The sequence below is a fragment of the Microcaecilia unicolor genome, chromosome 7 (assembly GCF_901765095.1).
Source record: "Microcaecilia unicolor chromosome 7, aMicUni1.1, whole genome shotgun sequence".
NCBI lineage: Eukaryota > Metazoa > Chordata > Amphibia > Gymnophiona > Siphonopidae > Microcaecilia > Microcaecilia unicolor.
In genome coordinates, this window is record NC_044037.1 from 223,155,554 (window position 1) to 223,177,323 (window position 21,770).

Sequence of the window (21,770 nt, forward strand, 5' to 3'; positions counted from 1 at the left end):
ATCCCCCCGCATCGGCGGGTGTGGTGTCCCTCCCCCGCTCCGCGGGGATGAGCTGGACGGATTCCCCTCCCCCACTTGTGTGGGGATGAGCTGGGTTAATTCCCCTCCCCCGTTTCGGCGGTGGTGAGCTGGGCAGAGTGTCCCTTCGTGGGTGTAATTCTCTAAGTGCTGAGTCCTGCGGATGGAGCTTTGATATCGACATACTGAGGAGTTTCCGGCAGCACATGACCACATATAGGGAGGCAAAAGTTTGCTCTCTATCTCCACCTGCTGGTAGATGGACACAACCCACCAGTCTATGGATTGATCAGCTATGATTAATGGAAAGAAAATTATCAGGTATGATTATACATAATTTTACCTTTTGTATCACTTGTCCCCCCACTAATATGTATTACATCCCTTACACCATTTACAACTTCAACCATCTCACGCAGCTGTAACTTAGTTACCACAAAGTTATATGCTTTACTTTCTTTCCCTCACTTGTTTACTCTCGCCGCTAGTCTTTCCGACTGAGTCTATTTGTTCTTGGATGGGCTCGATCTGTCTCTTTCCAGTTGATCAGTGAAATCTTGTGCCGCTTCCACTATGTCGCAAAATTTCACTGCGCCATTATGTTGGATTTGCAGTTTTGCCAGGTATAATAAGCTAAAACGTATTTGTAGCTTGTGCAGGTGTCCACATACCTGCGAGTATTGCTTCCGTTGTAGGGAGACTTTAGTAGAATAGTCTTGAAAACACAACACCTTGTGTCCCTCTATCTCGAGCTTGTCTCCTTTCCTGAGAGCTGTTAGTATGTCCATCTTGTGTTGGTAGTGGAGCAGTTTCAATATCACCACTCTACGCCTGTCCATGGGATCTTTCCTGGGACCTAATTGGTGTGCACGCTCTATCATGAGTGGCCCTGCCGTATTTTGATTATGTAGAGTCTTTGCAAGCCAGGTTTCCAGAAAATCCCTTAGCTCTCCTCCTTTTATTGATTCAGGTATCCCTACCAATCTTGTTGTTCCTTCGAGAGCGATTCTCTAAGTCATCTACTTTTTCTTCCAATACCGCTACTGTTTTTTGGAGATTCTTTATGGCCATTGAGGATTCCTGCGTGGATGTTTCTACTTCTCCCAATCGCTATTGGACCTCTTGGAAATCCTTCGTGAAGGTAGTAAATCGTTGATCCATTCCATCTAATTAGTCTAGGATTTGTTGAAGTTGTTGACTCATTGTTTCTTCTACCGCCATTTTGACCTCTGTGACTATTTCCGAGGCCCAGGCTGAGCTCACTGATGGAGATGCTGGGGCGCTTTCTCTGCCATCTTTGCGCCTCCCCCCCCCCCCCCCCCCCCCCCCCGGGTTTTTCCGGCTCCTTTTTTGATCCTCTGGTCGCCATGCACAGAGAGGGGGCTTTGCTCTGCTTCTAGTGGTCTTGTAGAACTCCTGTCGTATGCTCAATGCTCTGTAATCTGCTACTCCTTGTAAAATCGCTCTTATGCCATTTAGTTTAGTGTCTTATAATGGGGAGAGCTGTTCAATACTTCTTATACACAGCTAGGGTCAAGAGCCATATTTCTTCTATAGTCTGCTGTACCCTGTATTGCTGCAGGTACCTTGCGTCAAAACGTGGTGTACTAATGTCTCCAGCTAGTGTCTTTTGCCTGTGTAAATCGGCTTACCCAGTGCTAAGTCCGCTGGTGATATGCAAAGGCCTTGTGCTGCCTGGTTCCCACGTGCTTAGGCCCGTAGGCCGCCTCCTTATTGTCTGCCTGCTGCAGCTCCACCTCCCCTGCTCGTTCTTCCCCCAGCTGACTGTTTGTTGTCTCGTTATCGAGCTGTTCCTGCTCTTATGGTGAGTTCCCATGCAAGTTGCGGTTAAATTCGTTGCGCTCTCATCTGTCGGGTCGCCTTCGGTCTCCGATTCTATCAGCTCTCTGGCTGGTGCTAGCGCACTGCGTCGACGCGGGGAAGGGCGATTCCCGTCTTCAGCTTCTCGCTACCTCAAGGTTTCTGCTCCCAGTTTTTTATTGATCGGGTTGCATTCCAGCACTTGTCCTGATCACGAAGCAGTGGGTTGAGCTTCTTTTCGGGGTGGAACTGGGATCTTATTTGGGGATCCCCGATCGCGACTCTGCGGAGCTCAGCTTGTGGCGGCCATCTTGGCCCGCAATTCCACCGGAAGTCGTCCTGCGCTAAGCATTTAAAAACACTTTTTAAAAGGTGTATTTATTTATTACTTATTTTATTCATGAGATTTATACCCCACATTAGCCCGAAATAGACTCAACTTCAATGTGGCTTACAAACAAAAATAAAACATAATGTACAGAATATAACACAAATTGCAATAATTTCAAGAAGCAAATTAATACATGTGCAGTAAGTAACCATGGATTTAGACTATCTCAAGGACAAACAAATAAGTAAGGGTGGATAGGTGAGAGCATAATTAGGCAGGACTAGATGTGAAAAAAAAGGACGAAATGAGATTAAGAAAAGGATGTAGGTAAAGTAATAGAGTTCTTTGTATTCAGAAAAGCTAGACTGAAGAAATGTGTTTTTAGAAGACTTCTGAAAGTTAGGTAATCATCTGTAAACTTGATTGATTTAGGAAGAGAATTCCAAATTTTGGTGCCTTGATAGGAGAAATTAGCAGAGTGAATTGTTTTATATATCACATTTTTACAGATAGGAAAATGTAAGACAAGATATTCTCTAGATGACGAAACAGCATTAAGAGGTGGTACCTCAAGAAGATTATTCATGTATGATGGGACTTGACCAAATCTAGCTCATATAAAAGAGGAGTGGCTTTGGGGAAGCAAGGAGATCTACCTATAAGATGAGCAGCAGTATGTTGAGCTGTTTGTAATTTTTTGAGAAGTCCATGTTTAAGTCCAGCATAGATGGAGCTGCAGTAGTCGAATTTGGCGAGGACAAGAGTGAGGAAATGATCTATTGTGACTCCCAAAATTTTCATTGATGATTCAAGGCAATTTGTTTTGTTCTTAATAGTAAAGTTACTAAGATTCATAGGATGGTGAGGGTTAGTTGTTGTTAGGAAATTCATTTTATCTGTGTTGTTTTTAGTTTTAAATTAGATGCCCTTGATTCCATAAGTTTATCCCTAAACTAATCATGTGAGTTATGTCAAGTAATTTCCTTAGAGAATTGGATATAAATGGTGACATCATCAGCATATATGTATGTCAAAAGACCATGTTTTTCTAAAAGATGACAAAAAAAATCATCATAATGTTAAATAAGATGGGGGAAAGAGGGGAACCCTGAGGGATCCCACAGCCAGGAGACCAAGTGGAAGAAACTATATCTGATTGTTTGACTTGATATGACCTAGATCTTAAGAGGCCAGAAAACCATTTCAGGACAATTCCACATATTCTGTAATTGCAAGACTATTTATAAGAATATTAGGATCAACAATATCAAAAGCACTGGACAGATCAAACTGAAGTATTAATATTTTGTTGCCAAAATTCTCTCGTAATGTTAGCAAAGGTTTTTGTACTGTAAGAGGGCCTAAAACCAGATTGTGAACTATGCAAAATGGCATGAAACTGGAGATACTTCATAAGTTGGCTTACGGCAAGTTCTTCCATTACTTTAAGAAGAGGAGGAATTTAGGCTACTGTTCTATAGTTGGAAACTAAACTTGGGTTAGTTTGGGTATTTTTAGGTATGGGATTCAAAATAATAATGCTGTTGTCAGAGGGGAAAAAACAGTGAGATAACATCAAAGTAAGATTTGAGTGTAAATGATATAAGAATAAATCAGGAGTTGACTTGAGGAGATAAGTAGGGCATGTATCAAGCAGACAGTGTGAATTTGTGTATTTGTGTACTGCTTGATTGACCTGATCAGTAGTGATTGGATGAAAAATGGACCAGATTCTATGTGCTTGAGAATGGGGCGGTAAAGGATCATGTAAATAGAGGAAATAGTCTGTAGATGAGAGGAGGGGGGCAATGGGACTTGAGAGGCCAAGGGAGATGCCAGTTGCCAGCTGGGGAGGGAACAGGACTAAGAGATGCAGGACCTTTGGGGGAAGAGGTGAAAACAGAACAAATGCTGGCCCTTTGGGAGAGAGGAAAAACATGTTGGATGGGGGGAGGGAGAAATGCTGGACAATTAGGGAAGGGAGAAACCGAGAAGGAGACATGCTGAACCATTAGGGGAGGAGGGAAGGGAGAAGGAGATATCTTGGACCATTGGGGTGGGGGGGGGGGGTTATTGAAAGAATATTCCAGGAAATCGAGGCAGGAAAAAAGCTGGGAAAAATAGAGGAGAAAATATTGGGGGGGACTGGGGGGATTAAAGCTGGGAAAAGATGAATAAATTATTTAGGGGACAAAAGCTTGGGAAAATAAAAAAATATTCAAGGGGGCTGGAGGGTCAATCACTGGCAAAAGAGAAGAAAATATTTTGTGCAGAGGAGGGGGGCACAAAAACAAAAATTGGCCCAGGTGCTACAACCTCTTGCGCCAGCCCTAGAAGGAGAGTTCCTTCTGCCTATTCTGGACCTCAGAGGGGTTAAGAGGGCTCTCAAGGTTCACTCCTTCCACATGGAGACTCTCAGGGCTGTCATCGTGGCGGTTCAGCAGGGGGAGTTTCTGACTTCCCTGAATCTCTTGGAAGCGTATCTTCACATCCTGTTTTGCCCAGTCCATGAGAAGTTCTTGCATTGCGATTCTGAGGAAGTACTTTCAGTTCAGGGCACTTCTCTTTGGCCTTGCTATGGCACCCAGGACTTTTTCCAAGATCATAGAAGTGGTCATGGCCCACATCCACACAGAGGGGATCTTGGTTCACCTCTCCTTGGACGACTGACTCATTTTGGTCAAATTTTTTTAAGGACGACAGTCAGGTCACCGACTGGGTAGTGGCCTTCCTCCAGCATCTCGGCTAGGTGGTGAACTTCCCCAAGAGCTTGTTTATTCCTTCTCAGTCTTTGGAGTATCTTGGAGTCTGTTTCAATATCCATCAAGCCAAGGTTTTCCTCCAAGAGGACACGATCTGCAAGATTCAGGAAATTAGAAAGTCATGGGATAGGAGGTAATCTCCTATTGTGGATTTAAAACTGGTTGAAAGATAAAAAAATAAAAAGTAGGGTTCTCAATGGAAAAGAGTAGATAACAGGGTTCCCCAGGGGTCTTTGCTAGGACTGCTGCTTTTTAACATCTTTATACATGATCTAGAGATGGGAATAGTTAGTGAGGTAATTAAATTTGCTGATGACAAAAAGTTATTAAATCGCAAGAGTATTATGAATAATTGCAAGAGGACCTTACAAGACTGGGTGACTGGGCACCCAAATGGCAGATGACATTTAATGTGAGCAAGTGCAAAGTGATGCATATGGAAAAGAGGAACCCAAACTATAGCTATGAGATACAAGTTTCCACATTAGGAGTCACCACCCAGGAAAAGGATCTAGGTGTCATCGTTGATAAAAAGTTGAAACCCTCTGCTTAGTGTGTGGCAGTGGCTAAGAAAGCAAATCGAATGTTAGGAATTATCGCTCCATAGTGCGACCACACCTCGAATACTATGTGCAATTCTGGTCTCTGCATCTCAAAAAAGATATAGTGGAATTAGAAAAGTTACAGAGAAGGGCGACAAAAATGTTAGAAGGGATGGGATGATTTCCCTATGAGGAAAGGCTAAAGCAGCTATGGCTCTTCAGTTTGGAGAACACGGCTGAGGGGAGATAAGATAGAGGTCTATAAAATACTGAGTGAAATTGAACGGGTAGATGTGAATCGCTTGTTTACTCTTTCCAAAAATACTAGGATTAGGAGGCATGCAGTGAAGCTACTTAGTAGTAAATTTAAAACAAACTGGAGAAAATATTTCTTCACTTAGCATGTAATTAAACTTTGGAATTTGTGGCCAGAGAATGTGGTAAAAGCAGTTAGCTTAGCAGGGTTTAAGAAAGGTTTGGATAATTTAGTTTTAAAAAAAGCCATAAGCCATTATTATTATGGACTTGGGAAACTCCACCGCTTCTTTCTAGGATAAGCAGCATAAAATCTGTTTTACTGTTTGGGATCTTGCCAGGTACTTGTGACCTGGATTTGACACTGTTGGAAACAGGTTACTGGGCTTGATGGACCTTCTGTCTGTGCCAGTATGGCAAAGCATATGTCATTATGGTGTGTAGGCCTGAGCTCTCCTCAAGGCTCCATGACCTTTGGCTTGGGAAACTCTTCAGGCACCCGATTCCATGGCAGCCACCATAGAAGTGGTCCCCTGGGAGAGACCGCACATATATGATCCCTTCAGGCAGCTCTGTTTTGAGCCAGACAAGCTGGATTATCGCCTAACCCTCTCATGTTCAACCAGGCATAGTCTGCTCTGGTGGATGGACAAGAAACATTTCGCATGTGGGATCCTAGTCACCATGGATGCCAGCCTTTCTGGTTGTGAGATTCATTCCCAGGGTCTGCTAGCACGGGGATGTTGGTCGCCACTGGAGGCAATGTGGTTCTTAAACTGATTAAAGATCAAGGCTATTTATCTTGTTTTGCTCAAATGCAAAGGCTCCAGGGTTTTCAGCCAAAGAAAAGAGCCAGTGTCAAAGGGACTGGATGCCCTGGTGCAGCCTTGCCCCACGTAGAGATTGCCATATGCCTTTTCTCCTTGGCTGTTGATAGGATGGCTGATTTCAGAGGATAGAGAGTCATTGGGGTAGGTGGTCCTTGTGGCTCCAAATTGGCCCTGTCAGTTGTGGTATTGTGTTTTGGTTATGCCTCTCGAAAACTGACAAAAAAAAAAAAGGAATGAGTTCATGAATGATGAAAGAAGCAGGGAGAGGAGTTAGCAGAGAGTAATAACTCAGTTGCATTATGGTTGTTTCCTTTTCCCTTTGGTTTACTGAGTAGTCTGTTCTTTTCATTCTGGCTTTGTCAATAGAAATACTGGTTAGCTTGGGACTGCACACCACCTTATTAGGTGACATCACTCAGTTGTTCTCAGTCTCCACATCAGGTGATAGGAGGGCATATACCCACTCATTGAGAATGGTCTGAAGATATTCAAGGAAAAGAAATTAGTAGGTAAGTCTAATTTCACCTTTGCTATCAACATTGGCTTTGTTTTTCCTTTCGGCTTATACATATTTTTTTTAACATCTTTAGAAATATTGTAGAAGTTTTAGGACATGGTAGGTTTTGGTATAGTAGCTGGCATGTGTTTATGATTAAGGTACACCTGTAAAGATATGTAAATTGAAGCACCAATAGCTCAGCTGCACCATGACTGTAAACCAGACTTTCTGAATTTCTATGTTGTAGGTCTGTGTAAGATAGAACTCCATGATTCACATCATGCTGTGCATTCTTTTGATATACTTAAATGGTGAATTCACTATAGTTCATCCAAAATTTTCTTCAATCCATAGACCAGTTCCAGCTCCTTTTCCTCTCCTGTTGCATCTGCCTAATGGACAAACTATGCCTGTTGCTATTCCTGCCTCAATCACAACCCCTAATGTACATGCTCCTGCTTCAGTCCCAGTAAGTTTGTGATGTTACATACTGTTCTACTACTTGCATATGAAATTACTTACGCAAATACACACTAAAAATTGTTTTCCACAAACACTGAAAAGTACCTTACCTTCTTCATCAAAGTTTTAGAAATGTAGCATGCAGATTCTTCACAGATTTGAGTTGCCTTGTTAATTATGTTCCCCATATTGAAAATGTTTAACATTTCATTATTTCTTTGGAAGATATGATTTAAAGTGAATCAGTATGACCACATGGAAAACACTGTGTTTATCAAAGCCAGTACATCTATTTTCATGGAATTCTAGAGCTGTCTGGTCATCTTTAAATTTTTTTTAACTAAAACTGAGTACAGGGAAAGTAATTTATTTATGCTTTTAGCTGCAGATGGAACAGAACCAATATTTCTTTCCTACTGTCAGAAATGAGAGAGCTTATTTTCTGATTCAATGTAAATTGAAAGGGAACGTGAGTAACACAGGGAGCATTAATTAACTGTTGCTTCAGATGTTCATGCTTTGCTTTTAAAAATTTTGCTAACTTTATTTAAAAATGTAGTTACATTTCTCAGTGAATAAGGGGCTGATGTACTAAAGTGTAGTAATTTTGGTAATTCACTGTGAATGACTTTCCACAAATAAAAAGCAGGTGTCATAGGTTAATGCTGTCCCAAAGATATTGCCTAGTTTCTTTACCACTTTACCTTGATATATTCTACTTTTCAAGCAAAACGTTTGTATTGCCAGAGGAAAAACAAACTTTGTGGTACTTTGACAGGTGACCAGTCCTGCCATGGATATACCACTTCTTTAGGACAAATATCAAAACCACTTGCAGCTAGAAGGTTTGGAGAGCTATTGGAGGAAAGAGGAAGATGAAAAATGGAAAAGACAAGATGAGGGACGGGAAGAAAGATGTTAGGAACAGAGGGAGCTACCAGTGTATCTAGAACCTGCTGGATGTGAAAGTGGTATTAGAGACAGTAGGCAGCACAGGGGAACCTGTTATCTGAACTCCAATTCTGCAAATTCTTCTTGTTCGGAGTCAAGTAAGATGATTGTTTTTACGCTTTAAGTCCTAGAACTTTACTCGCTGTTCTTCAAGGGAGAGTTCAGCAAATGGTGCTACTCTCTCACTCCCTTTTTATTTGCCACTGCTGAGACCCAAGCACAAAGTCTCCATGTTAGAGAAATGTCTTACTATGAGGTATGGGTTTTTCTTCCTCATGCAATCTATTAATTCTTGCAGTGAGAGGTTTTTTTTTTTTTTCTCCATGGACAAGCAGTATGAATCAACTTCACCTTTGGATGAAAACACCTGACTGCATTTAGAATGGAACATATATGTTAGGTGAACTAGAAAGGAAAGAGGGTGGGATTTGATATACCGCCTTTCTGTGGTTAACAATCAAAGTAGACATAATTATATACAAGTCTTATTTTGTACCTGGAGCAATGGAGGGTTAAGTGACTTGCCCAGAGTTGCAAGGAGCTGCAGTGGGAATTGAACCTGGTTCCCCTGGTTCATAGGCCCACTGCACTTATCAAAATGGGCTGGACATAATTTTCACCTTTGTACTGCGAGGCACCTTTGGGCTTTTTCTGTGGAGTGATAGAACACATCTTCTACATCAGGAAAATCTTCTCACAGCTTTATTTCCATATCATCAAGCTGATCAATCCATAGACTGGTGGGTTGTGTCCATCTACCAGCAGGTGGAGATAGAGAGCAAACTTTTGCCTCCCTATATGTGGTCATGTGCTGCCGGAAACTCCCCAGTATGTTCTCTATCTCAGCAGGTGGTGGTCACACACAGCAGCAGCTCTGGCTAGGCCTCCAAGCCTAATCCTTAGGTTTTGTTGAGGCCTGGGGTTGAGGGCTCTTTTGAGCAAGTGCAAACCTGGTGGTGCCAGGTCCCTCCTTTTCTCCCCCCTCCCGCTGGCTCCGTTTAAAAAAAAAAAAAAATATATATATATTTTTAAACGTCTTTAAAGGCGTTTAATTCGACGTTTCTTTAAACGTTCATTGCAGCTACTCACTGGGACACCAGTTCGTTACAGCTCGGAGCGGCAAGCAGGTAATTTTACCTTTTTATAGCGGGCAGGGGGTTCCCCGATTCTTCTCCTCGTGGCAATGGCGTCGGAGGGCGAGGGCGCAAAGGGTCGCTCCCCGGATCGCTGGAGCGCTTCTAGAGGGGATGCGGGGGTTTTACAACCTGATTCGCCCTTGATGGGTGATAGTTTAGTGACCGATGAATGTCCCGGTCGTTCCTCCGGCGTGGCGGTTTTTTCCCGCCATAAACGCCCATCCCCCACTCCTCGCCTCCGCCATCTTGGCCGGCCACGCGGCTCGGACGGCTTCTTCGGGGCCGCCCTTGAGGTTGGAGACATTAATGCCATGAACGCCCTTAATTTGGGCGACGGCACAAAAGCGGCTAAAGTTAAGCGCCGTTCTTCCCGCGCGGCTCCTTCACGGAGTTTCGCGCCGGACGCCATTTTGGATGCGCAGCATGTCTCTCCCCCGCTATTGCGAGCGCCGGTTGAGAGTGCGTCTAGGGCTGTTGCCCAGGCTGCGGAAGTGCACAGTCTGGGGGGTTTCTCCCCTGAGTTTGTTTTGCTGCTGCATCAGGCTTTCCTCATGCAAAACGCTGCCCCTGCTCCCTCTTCTGATAAAGAGGTTGAGGTTCCCAGAGGTAAACGCCCTCGGGTTGATTTCCAGGCCTTGGAGGACTTTTGTCGCCTCCGATGTAGATGAGGGCAGCGTATCTGAGGTCTCCCAACGATCCTTTGCGGATTCCTTGGAGGAGATAGATCCCCGCTCGGCTGGAGCGGATGACCCCTCTGCAGCGCGGCTTTTTAGCCCAGAGGATTTGCCCAACCTGTTGTTACAGGCCATGGACACTTTGAAGATTTCCTCTCCGGAGGACGTCTCTCCCTCAGCCCCTGTTGGCTCTGCCATTATGCTGGGGACGAAGCGCCCGCCTAGAACCTTCCACGTGCATGATGCCATGCACACCTTAATTGCGGCTCAATGGGATGTCCCGGAAACGAGCCTTAAAGTGGCTAGGGCTATGTCCCGCCTCTATCCTTTGGCTGTGAGTGAACGTGAGGCCTATCTGTGGCCTACCGTGGATTCTTTAATCACTGCGGTGACTAAGAAAACGGCGTTGCCGGTGGAAGGTGGCACGGCCCTAAAGGACGCCCAAGACCGAAGATTGGAGGCGGCCTTAAGGTCGTCCTTTGAGGCAGCTGCTTTAAGTTTGCAGGCCTCAGTTTGCGGCTCCTATGTGGCCAGGGCGTGCCGGACTATGGTGCAGCGGGCTTCCCCCTCGGATCTTTCCTTGAGGGCTGATTGGCCGGCCCTGGAATCGGGCTTAGCCTATTTGGCAGACTTGCTGTATGATGTCTGGAGAGCCTCAGCTAAAGGCATGGCTCAGACAGTCTCTGCGCGGCGGTGGCTTTGGCTGAAACATTGGTCTGCTGACCACGCCTCTAAATCCCGCCTGGCTAGATTGCCTTTTAAAGGCAAGCTGCTCTTTGGGGTCGAGCTGGACAAAATCGTGACCGATCGGAGAGTGGCAACTTCGGCACGTCTAAGGGCAAGAAATTACCAGAGGTCAGGGCTCGGGTTAGTACTCGTCCCGATACCTCCATACCGCCCGGGCAAGTTGGGTTCCTCTGCCCCCTCTTCCTTCAAGAGGAATTTCTCCCCCAAGCAGCATTCCTTTCGCAGAGACCGCCGTCCCGGAGGTGCTCCCTCCGGTCCTCCCCCAGGGTCTCGTACCCAATGACGGGGCCTTGGTCCACGCCCCAGTGCAGATTGGAGGACGGCTGTCCTCGTTTCTGGGCGAGTGGACCACTATAACTTCAGACGCGTGGGTGCTGGAAGTCATCAGAGACGGCTACAAGCTAGAGTTCTGCCAACCCTTAAGAGACGGGTTTGTACTCTCTCCCTGCAAGTCTCCGGTCAAGCTGTGGTAGTGCAGCAGACCTTGGACAACCTGATCCGCCTGGGTCGTTCCGGTGCCAAAAAATCAGATTGGCAAGGGACGTTACTCCATTTACTTTGTGGTTCCAAAGAAAGGAGGTTCTGTCCGGCCTATCCTCGACCTCAAAGGGGTCAATCGGGCCTGCAAAGTGAGGCACTTTCGCATGGAGACTCTCCGCTCTGTTATAGCGGCAGTGAAGGCAGGAGAGTTCTTGGCTTCCTTGGACATCAAGGAAGCGTACCTGCATATTCCCATCTGGCCTCCTCTCCAACGCTTTCTGCGTTTTACAGTCCTGAGACGACCCTTCCAGTTCAGAGCCCTCCCTTTCGGGTTGGCTACTGTTCCGCCGACTCAGTCCCTGGTGTATCTGGGAGTTCGATTCGACACCCAAGTGGGCAGAGTGTTCCTGCCAGACAATCGGATTGTCAAGCTTCAGGCTCAGGTGGACTAGTTCCTAGTAGCCTCTCCTATTCGGGCTTGGGACTACGTGCAGCTGTTGGGCTCTATGACGGCCACGATGGAAGTAGTGCCCTGGGCCAGGGCTCATATGAGACCACTACAGCTATCTCTGCTGCTGCGCTGGACTCCGATGTCGGAGGATTATGCTGTGCGCCTTCCCGTGGACCCAGCAGTGCGCAAGGCGCTGAGCTGGTGGACGCAGACAGACAAGTTGTCTGCAGGATTGCCTCTGGTGACCCCGGAGTGGATTGTCGTCACGCCAGACGCCTCTTTGATGGGCTGGGGAGCCCACTGCTTGGGAAGGACAGCGCAGGGGCTCTAGTCTCCTGCAGAGGCAAGTGGTCTATCAACCTCCTGGAACTCAGAGCCATTCGGTTGGTGTTATTGGAGTTCATCCCGGTACTGGTGTTGAAGCCTGTACGGGTCCTGTCGGACAATGCCACGGCTGTGGCCTATATCAACCGCCAGGGAGGTACCAAGAGCGCCCCTCTAGCCAAGGAGGCTATGAGTCTTTGCCAGTGGGCGGAAGCGAACCTGGAGCAGCTTTCAGCGGCCCACATTGCCGGAGTCATGAATGTCAAGGCGGACTTTCTCAGTCGCCATACCTTGGAGCCCAGAGAGTGGCAACTATCTGCTCAGGCGTTCTTGGACATCACGAAGCGCTGGGGCCAGCCGAGCCTAGATCTGATGGCGTCATCGGCCAATGGCCAAGTGCCGCGCTTTTTCAGCAGAGGACGGGACCCTCGATCCCTGGGAGTAGATGCTCTTCTCCAACAGTGGCCGACACAAGAGCTCCTCTATGTGTTCCCGCCCTGGCCCATGTTGGGCAGGGTGCTAGACCGGGTGGCAAAGCATCCCGGCAGGGTAATCCTGGTGGGTCCGGATTGGCCCAGACGTCCCTGGTATGCGGACTTGTTCAGGCTCTCAGTCGACGATCCTCTGCGGCTGTCAGTGGAGCAGGGCCTGTTACATCAGGGTCCCGTGGTGATGGAGGATCCCTCTCCCTTTGGTCTTACGGCCTGGCTATTGAGCGGCAGCGTCTGAGGAAGAAGGGCTTCTCAGACAAGGTCATCGCCACTATGCTGAGAGCGAGGAAGCGCTCTACTTCTACTGCTTACGCCAGGGTTTGGCGTATCTTTGCAGCATGGTGTGAAGCAGGCTCACTTTCTCCCTTCACTGCTCCAATTTCTTCAGTGTTGGCGTTCCTGCAAGAAGGTCTGGAGAAAGGCCTGTCGCTCAGTTCCCTTAAAGTCCAGGTAGCGGCTCTGGCTTGCTTCAGGGGCCGCCTGAAGGGTGTTTCCCTGGCTTCGCAGCCAGATGTGGTGCGCTTTCTCAAGGGAGTTAATCACCTGCGCCCTCCTCTGCACTCAGTGGTGCCTGCGTGGAATCTCAACCTGGTGCTAAGAGCATTGCAGAAGCCGCCTTTGGAACCCTTGTCGAGGGCATCTCTGAAAGACCTGACGTTGAAAGCAGTCTTTTGGTGGCTATCACTTCAGCCAGAAGAGTTTCCGAGCTCCAGGCGCTCTCATGTCGAGAGCCTTTTCTGCAGTTCACTGAGGCAGGAGTGACTATTCGCACAGTGCCTTCCTTCCTGCCCAAGATTGGTTCTCGCTTCCATGTGAATCAGCAGCTCTGTCTCCCTTCCTTTCGTAGGGAGGACTACCCAGAGGAGTACTCTGCTCTTAAATATCTGGATGTGAGACGAGTCATCACCAGATACTTGGAAGTGACCAATGATTTCCGGAAATCGGATCATCTGTTTGTCCTGTTTGCAGGTCCTCGTAAGGGTCTGCAGGCTGCTAAGCCTACAGTGGCAAGATGGGTCAAGGAAGCCATTGCAGCGGCTTATGTGGCCGCGGGGAAGGTGCCGCCTATCCAGCTGAAGGCTCACTCCACGAGAGCTCAGGCGGCCTCGATGGCAGAGGCCGGATCCGTCTCCTTGGAAGAGATATGCAAGGCGGCAACTTGGGCTTCGGCTCATACATTCTCCAAGCATTACCGTTTGACTGTGGCTGCACGGGCGGAGGCCCGGTTTGGAGCTTCAGTGTCGAGGTCAGGGATTTCTATGTCCCGCCCTGGGTGAGTACTGCTTCGGTACATCCCACCAGTCTATGGATTGATCAGCTTGATGATATGGAAGGTAAAATTATGTATAATCATACCTGATAATTTTCTTTCCATTAATCATAGCTGATCAATCCATAGCCCCTCCCAGATATCTGTACTGTTTATATTCTGGTTGAATTTTAGGTTCAAGTTTAGCCTTCAGTTACTTCAGGAGGACTTCGTGTTCAAGTTCTTCTTTCACTTGGATTCTTCAAGAGTTGAGACGACTTTGTGTTACAGTGAGCTGCTGCATTCCTCTCCCCTCCGTTTTACGGGGCTGGATTGAGACATAAATTCTGCCGGCACTCCCTCCCGCTTCGTGCGGCTGTAGGGCAGCTTTGTACCCCTCCCGCTTCGGCGGTGTTAGGGTCAGTCAGCTCCTCCCGCGGTTGCGGTTGCAGGATAAGCCAGATCCCCCCGCATCGGCGGGTGTGGTGTCCCTCCCCCGCTCCGCAGGGATGAGCTGGACGGATTCCCCTCCCCCACTTGTGTGGGGATGAGCTGGGTTAATTCCCCTCCCCCGTTTCGGCGGTGGTGAGCTGGGCAGAGTGTCCCTTCGTGGGTGTAATTCTCTAAGTGCTGAGTCCTGCGGATGGAGCTTTGATATCGACATACTGAGGAGTTTCCGGCAGCACATGACCACATATAGGGAGGCAAAAGTTTGCTCTCTATCTCCACCTGCTGGTAGATGGACACAACCCACCAGTCTATGGATTGATCAGCTATGATTAATGGAAAGAAAATTATCAGGTATGATTATACATAATTTTACCTTGATATGTACTCTTCTATTTTCTTTTTCTTTTTCAGTTCCTTAGCCTTTTTCATAAAAGGTGTGAGAGGTCCTTCTTCAAAATTTCCCTTTAACAGAATCCAGTTTTTCCTTAGTAGCTGATTTAAAAAAAAAAAAAAAAAAAAGCCATGGGATTTAACTAGTGCCCTGATTGTAATAAAAAAAAATGTTTGTAATTGACCTCCATACTGAATGCATACCCTGAATACAATGTTCTAGATTGTTTGATTTATTCAAAAATGTCTCCTTGGGCATGTGGATGTGGTAATGGCAGTTAGCAATCAGGGTTTAAAAAAGGTTTGGACAAGTTCCTGGAGGAAAAGTTCATAGTCTGTTATTCAGATGGACATGGGGGAAGCCACTGCTTGCCCTGGGATTGGTAGCATGGAATGGTGCTACTAATTGAGTTTCTGCCAGGTATTTGTGACCTGGATTTGACCAATGTTGGAAGCAGGATACTGGGCAAGATGGACCATTGGTCTGACCCAGTATGGCTGTTCTTATGTTCTTAACTTAGCCTATGTTTCTAAGATGATATTCTGAACCTATAATAAACATTGAAATTAAAAGCTGCAAACATTTTGTCTTTTAACTTTGTTTTCAGCTGAATGAATGAGCCAGTGATGCAGAAGGTAGTCACCTCGAGGGTGAATTCATAACAGGTCACCTTCTTGACACTGCATGTAACCCATGGGGTAATTTTAGAAAAGATCTTTTACAAATGAAAAAAAGCTTATAAAATGACCCCATAATGGCTATGTCACCATTTATTACATAGGAAGATATGCTAGCACCAGAAATCATTCCCGAGCTGTTTTATGGAGTAGTGTATAAAACAAAATTTGGGTAAAAAGATATCTGACATACCAACTTGACATCCAGCCAGATTTTATACAGCTTTGATACAGAATTTTTTTATTCAGGTCGAACCTGTACTTGACTGTGTTTACTTAGCAGGTCAGTAACACTGTTTAATGCATAAATGCAGATCTGTGAGGAGAAACAACTTTGCTAACTTTAGATCAAAGCTATAAATCTCTCTCTACCCTAAGGCATCAGTAATATATAATATACAGTTCATTAATATGCATTATACATGACCCAGATTTTGCCTTGTTCAAGCAGTTATCAGAAACAGGTTCCATATAAGGTAAATCATAGGCTTAAGTTACAAAGCTACTAGAGAACCTCCTCTTTACCTAGTCATGTGCATCATAAGAACATAAGTGTTGCCATACTGGGACAGTCCAAAGGTCCATCAAGCCCAATATCCTGTTTCAAACACTGGCCAATCCAGGTCACAAGTGTCTGGCAAGATCCCAGAACAGTAAAACAGATTTTATACTGCTTATCCTAGAAAGAAGCAGTGGCGTTTCTCAAGTCCATATTAATAATGGCTTATGGACTTTTAGGAAATTATCCAAACCTTTTTAAAACCCTGCTAAGCTAACTGCTTTTACCACATTCTCTGGCAACAAATTCCAAAGTTACACGTTGAGTGAAGAAATATTTTCTCTGATTTGTTTTAAATTTGCTACTTTGTAGCTTCATTGTGTTCCCCCCCTAGTCCTAGTATTTTTGGAAAAAGTAAATAAGCAATTCACATCTACCCATTCCACTCAACTCATTTTATAGACCTCCATCATATCTCCCCTCAGCTGTATTTTCTCCAAGCTGAAGAGCCTTGCAGTGGATTTTCCCAAGTCCATCTTAAAAGTGGCTTATGAACTTTTCTTTCAGGAACAACTTATCTGTGCATGTGCACAAACAAAAGACCTTGACTCAAATTGTACACTCTTACAGGACTAGAAAAGCCTTATTCCCTCCCCATGGGACTACTTTAGCCCCAAATATTTTACTAGCACAATATAGATGATAGGTTAGCAAGGTATAATCTACACACTAAATGATTCTATATAACCTAATATAATTCTTGAGAAGCAGGTTATAGCATATGTATACATTGGAAAATACTTGAGCGTTGAATGTCTTACCAACATGTTTCAAAGCAAGTGTTAATAGAGGGAGGCTTTTACAGAGGCATCTCATAGTTGAGGGTGACTGCTCCAGAGACAGCACCTAAATATATATTCTTTCATTCAAGGTGCCCTGTCCCAAGTTCTCTTTGTTGGGCTCCTTGCTGTACTGAAGGCCAGGCAGGTGCTTTTGTACATCTTTACTGGTGAAGTTGTTGGTTCTGGAAGGCCGTGGTGCTGAAAGATGCAAGATCATATCCAAATCCTGGGTAGTTGCTTCAGCTCCTGGATGAGAGAAATGGTACAAATTACTTACAGGATGTTTTCTAGTTGCCTCAGTCACGTTCCTCATTCCCTACTGGCTAGTAGCATCTTTTCTGTTTTTGGTAAGCTTTCTGTGTTTTGTTTCCTTGATGATAGCTGTGCTAGATGATGTACCTTTAGTACGGAGGCTGAATCTCTTTCCAAGAAAGCTGGCCCCTGGTAACCTCCGACTAACCAGTGGGTCCACAAAACTGTGTAGTCAAGATACACCCTTTATTGATGATAATCCCCTCCAAAGTACCCCCCCCCCCCCCCCCCTCAAGAGTGCAAAACCTAAGCTCTCAGCACCAGGAATTACTTCTGCAGGAGCTGTCCTCTCTTTTGCAGGCCAGTGAGTCTGAACCCATCCCACCAGGGGGAAAAGGGAAGAGATTTTACTCCAAGTACTTCTGGGTCTCCAAAAAGACAGGAGGATTCCGTCCCAACCTAGACCTAAGGGCCCTGAACAAGTATCTGGCCAAAGAAAAGTTCAGGATGTTTCCTTTGGGCACCTTAATCCCTGATGATTTAGAAAAATGACTGGCTATGCTCTCTGGACTTACTGACAGATATATCCCATCCACAGGAGACATCTCAGATTTTGAGTAGGGAAACACCAGTACCTCATTCCGTCCCTTGCCCTAATGTCAGCTGAAGGGGCCTTTACAAAATGTCTAGTGATAGTCACAGTGTCACTGTGCAGACTGGGAGATGATGTGTTTCCTTACTTGGATGTTTGGCTGGTAAAGAATACGTACAAGGAAGGAGCTCAGGAATCAATACGCAGAACTGTTTGAGTGTTGGAGTTTGTTATCAACTACCCAAAGTTCCATCTACTTCATGTCACAATTGGAGTTCATTGGAGCCCTGCTAGACATGATTCAAGGCTGGACTTTTCTTCCATATCTGTGTATGGGGACACTCATTTGCATTGCAGCCCAGGTCCACCAGAGTCCGCAGATCACAGCTTGGCAGATGTTGAGATTGTTTGGCCACATGGCCTCCTTATATGGCTTGTCTCTATGTAAGAACTGCTCAGTAGACCCTAGTTTCCCAGTGGTCGCAGGCACCCAGAATCTAGCAGATGTTGTGAAGATGACTTCCCTCTTTGAAAGTCTCTCTTGTGGCCGACAGTTTGATCCAATTTGACTCAGGGACTTCCGTTTCAAATTGCCCCGCTAGACAAGATAGTGACAACCGGAGATGGGGAGCTCATGCAGATGGGGCTTCACACTCATGGATCAGTGGTCCTCCCAGGAGACACAGTTAACACACAAAGCTCCTGGAACTTTGCACAGTATAGAATGCTGTAAAGGCTTTCAAAGATTGGCTGTTGCACAAAATTGTTCGCATTCAAACAGACAAGGTTGCAATGTACTATATCAACAAGCAAAGAGGCATGGGCTCGTACCTCCTGTGTTAGGAAGCACTAAGATTATGGACTTGGGCCTCCCAGAATGGAATGTTGCTCAGAGCCATATGCTGAGCTGGGAAATGCAACAGTCTGGCAGATGAGCTGATCAGTTTGATGGCAACCTCATGAGTGGTTACTCAACATGGGCGTAGCCTGAAAGGTCTTCCAAGATTTGGCCACTCCCTCAGTGATTCTCCTTGCCACTCATCTCCACAACAAGGTCTCTCAGTACTGTTTCAGGCTTGGATTACACAACAGACTAGCCTCATCTGCCTTTCTCCTCTACTTGGGGGCAGGTCTCCTTTGAGCATATCCTCCTATTCTCATAATGAAGACTTTGCTGAAACTCAAACAAGACAGGAGGTCTGTGATCCTTATCACCCCCTACTGGCTGAGGCAGATATGGTTCTCTCTTCTTCTGGAGTTGACCTCCAAAGAGCCGTGCACACTGGACTGCTTTCTGACACTCATCACTCAGAATGAGGGATCGCTTATCCACCCCAAACTCCAATCCCTGGCCCTCATGAACTGGATGTTGAGAGGTTAGTAGTTGATTTGTTCCATCTGCATGAAGGTGTCTCCTCAGATCTGCTTCCTTCCAGGAAAGATTTCACTACAAGGTCTTATAACTTCAAGTGGAGGAAGTTTGCTTTCTGGTGTGAGGACAAGGCCTTAGAACTCCTGTCCTATACAAAATCTGCTTTCTACATTTGTCAGGTCTGAAAACCTGTTTGGTTAGAGTTCACCTCAGTGCAGTTGGCGCTTATCACTGTGTGGAAGGTAAGCCCATCTCTTTACAGCCTCTAGTTGTTCAATTCATGAGAGGTTGTCTGCTTCTCAAGCCCCCTGTCAAACCTCCCACTGTGGCATGAGATCTCAGTGTTCTGAGCCAGCTGATAAAAGCTCCATTTGGAGCCACTTGATTCCTGCCATCTGAAATTTTTGATCTGGAAGGTTTTTGTTCTTGGTGGCCATCTCTTCAGCCCACAGAGTAGGTGAGCTCCAGGCTCTAATATTTGATCCACTTTACACAAGATTTCATCACAACAGAATAGTTCTCCGCATGCATCTCAAGTTCCTTCCTAAAGTGGTGTTGAATTGCATCTTAGTCAGTTGTCCTGCCAACGTTTCTCAAACTCCATGCTCATCCCAGCGAAAGCACAACACAGCACACCTTTGACTGCAAGTATGACTTGGCCTTCTCTCTGGAGTGGACTAAAGCCCATAGACAGTCCACCCAGCTTTTTATTTTCTTTGACCCTAACAGAATGAGGACAGTCATCAGCAAACACACTCTGTCAAAGTGGCTAGCAGACTGCATCTCCATTACTCATGCCCAGACAGGGCTGACTCTGGAGGGTCATGACATGGCTCATAATGTCTGCACCATGGTTGCGTCAGTAGCACACTTGAGATCAACCTCCAGGAGATTTGCAGAGCTGCATGTGGTCACGAGCCCACACATTCATGGCTCACTACTGTTTGGAACAGGGTTCCCGGTGTGACTGTTGGTTTGGTCAATCAGTCCTACAGATTGTATTCAGAGTCTAGAATGCAACTTCAATACCCTAGGCCCATTTTACATAGTAGATGAAGGCAGATACAGACCTGTACAGTCCATCCAGTCTGCTCGAAGAGGTGTAACTCATTACATAAAGTATGAGGTGATACAACATACGTATACCTGAACTTGATTTGACCATGCTATCTATATTCATGGCAAAGACCATAGAAGTCTGCCTGGCACTGTCCTTGTTCAAAAACTTTTGAAGTTATCAAAGCCCTTGATAAGCTCCATTGCAGCCCATTCAAATCTATCCATCCACTAGCAAGGCACAGACCATAGAAATCCGCTCTCTACTGACTTTACTTCCCAATTACCAGTGTTGCCACCTAGTCTCTGCTAAGCTTCTTTGCATCGATTCCTTCTAAACAGGATTCCTACCTGTTTGTCACACACATTTTTTAATTGTACTACGGTTTTCATCTTCACTACCTGTATTCACCACCCTCTCAGTGAAAAAAATACTTCCTGACATTATTACTGAGTCTTCCTCCCTTCAACCTTAATTCATGTCCTCTAGTTCTACCACCTTCCTGTTTCTGGAAAAGATTTGTTCACTTCAGGCTGTTCAAAAACTTTTTAAAAAAATATTTTTGCCTTAGCCTGTTGCTGGCCTCAGATTACGCCTTTTTATTTAGAACAGCCTGGTAGCTAGGGAATCCCATTCTTGTGAAGATGCTGTCCTGTTTGCCCTTGGTGAAAACAAAGATTCTCACCTGTAGTGGATGATCGAGACAACAGGACACACATTCACACATCTGTCCTCCTTCCTTAGGAGTTGTATTAGTTTAGTTTTCTAATAGACTGGCTGGTCCCGTGTGGTTACGGCGGGCAGGAAGGTATGCATGCATGCGTGGTGAAACTCTCAAAAGCTTCTGGATAAGAAGCTGAGGATTTTCCAGTGCCAGACTCCGTTGGATATCATCACCCATTTGTGTGACTATGTGTTCTGCTGTCCTCGCAGAACACCTGCTACAGGTGAGTAACTTCTCTTTATTGCAGCGTTCTGGATCCTGATCAAGTGAAATCATTTCTTCCACTAGACAGACTACGACACATCTTCTAAAATGTGCAGGTGGTTCAGTGTTCCACTTGGGTCATAGCAAAAGCCTACTTGAAATTGCAGGGTCATACACGTGTAATGTATTCTGTTAAAGCAGAAACCCTTTAATATGTTAAACAAAATAATATGCGAAAAGGCATAAATGAAACTAACACAGAGAAATATTGCATTTAACCAAAGTAGAACTCATAGGAACCAATAAAAAATCAAACTATAGTACTACTGAATGTGGCAACTTACAGAAACTTATACCAAATGAATCTGAATGAACAAGAGAAGGGACACATACCTATTGCGATCCCAAAGGGCAAAAAACACGCAATAGAGCTAAAAATCCAATGGAAGCAGCAACAGTCAGCCTTGCCTAAAAAGATAAATTCAAAATAAGGGCACAAGAAAGAGTCAAAAGCAACTAAAACTCAGATCTGAGTGGCCAAAATGCATACTCGCAACTCACAGGGTATATAGAAACAAAGCAACCATCTCTCTCATTCAAGAGAACTCCATTTACAGCAGTGCTGATAGATTTAAAATACTTCCTGCCAAGGAGCAAAGACACTAACAAAATGTTAAAAAATGAACT

At 45.5% G+C, this 21,770-nt stretch overlaps 1 protein-coding gene across 1 annotated transcript in view; it reads left to right on the top strand.

Moving 5' to 3' along the window:
• The window catches only part of ATF2 (activating transcription factor 2), a 220,865-nt gene that overhangs the window by 100,714 nt on the left and 98,381 nt on the right, over positions 1-21,770 (top strand). Inside the window, 1 exon segment of the mRNA XM_030208954.1 lies at positions 7,413-7,527. Coding sequence (XP_030064814.1) covers positions 7,413-7,527 — 115 coding nt within the window.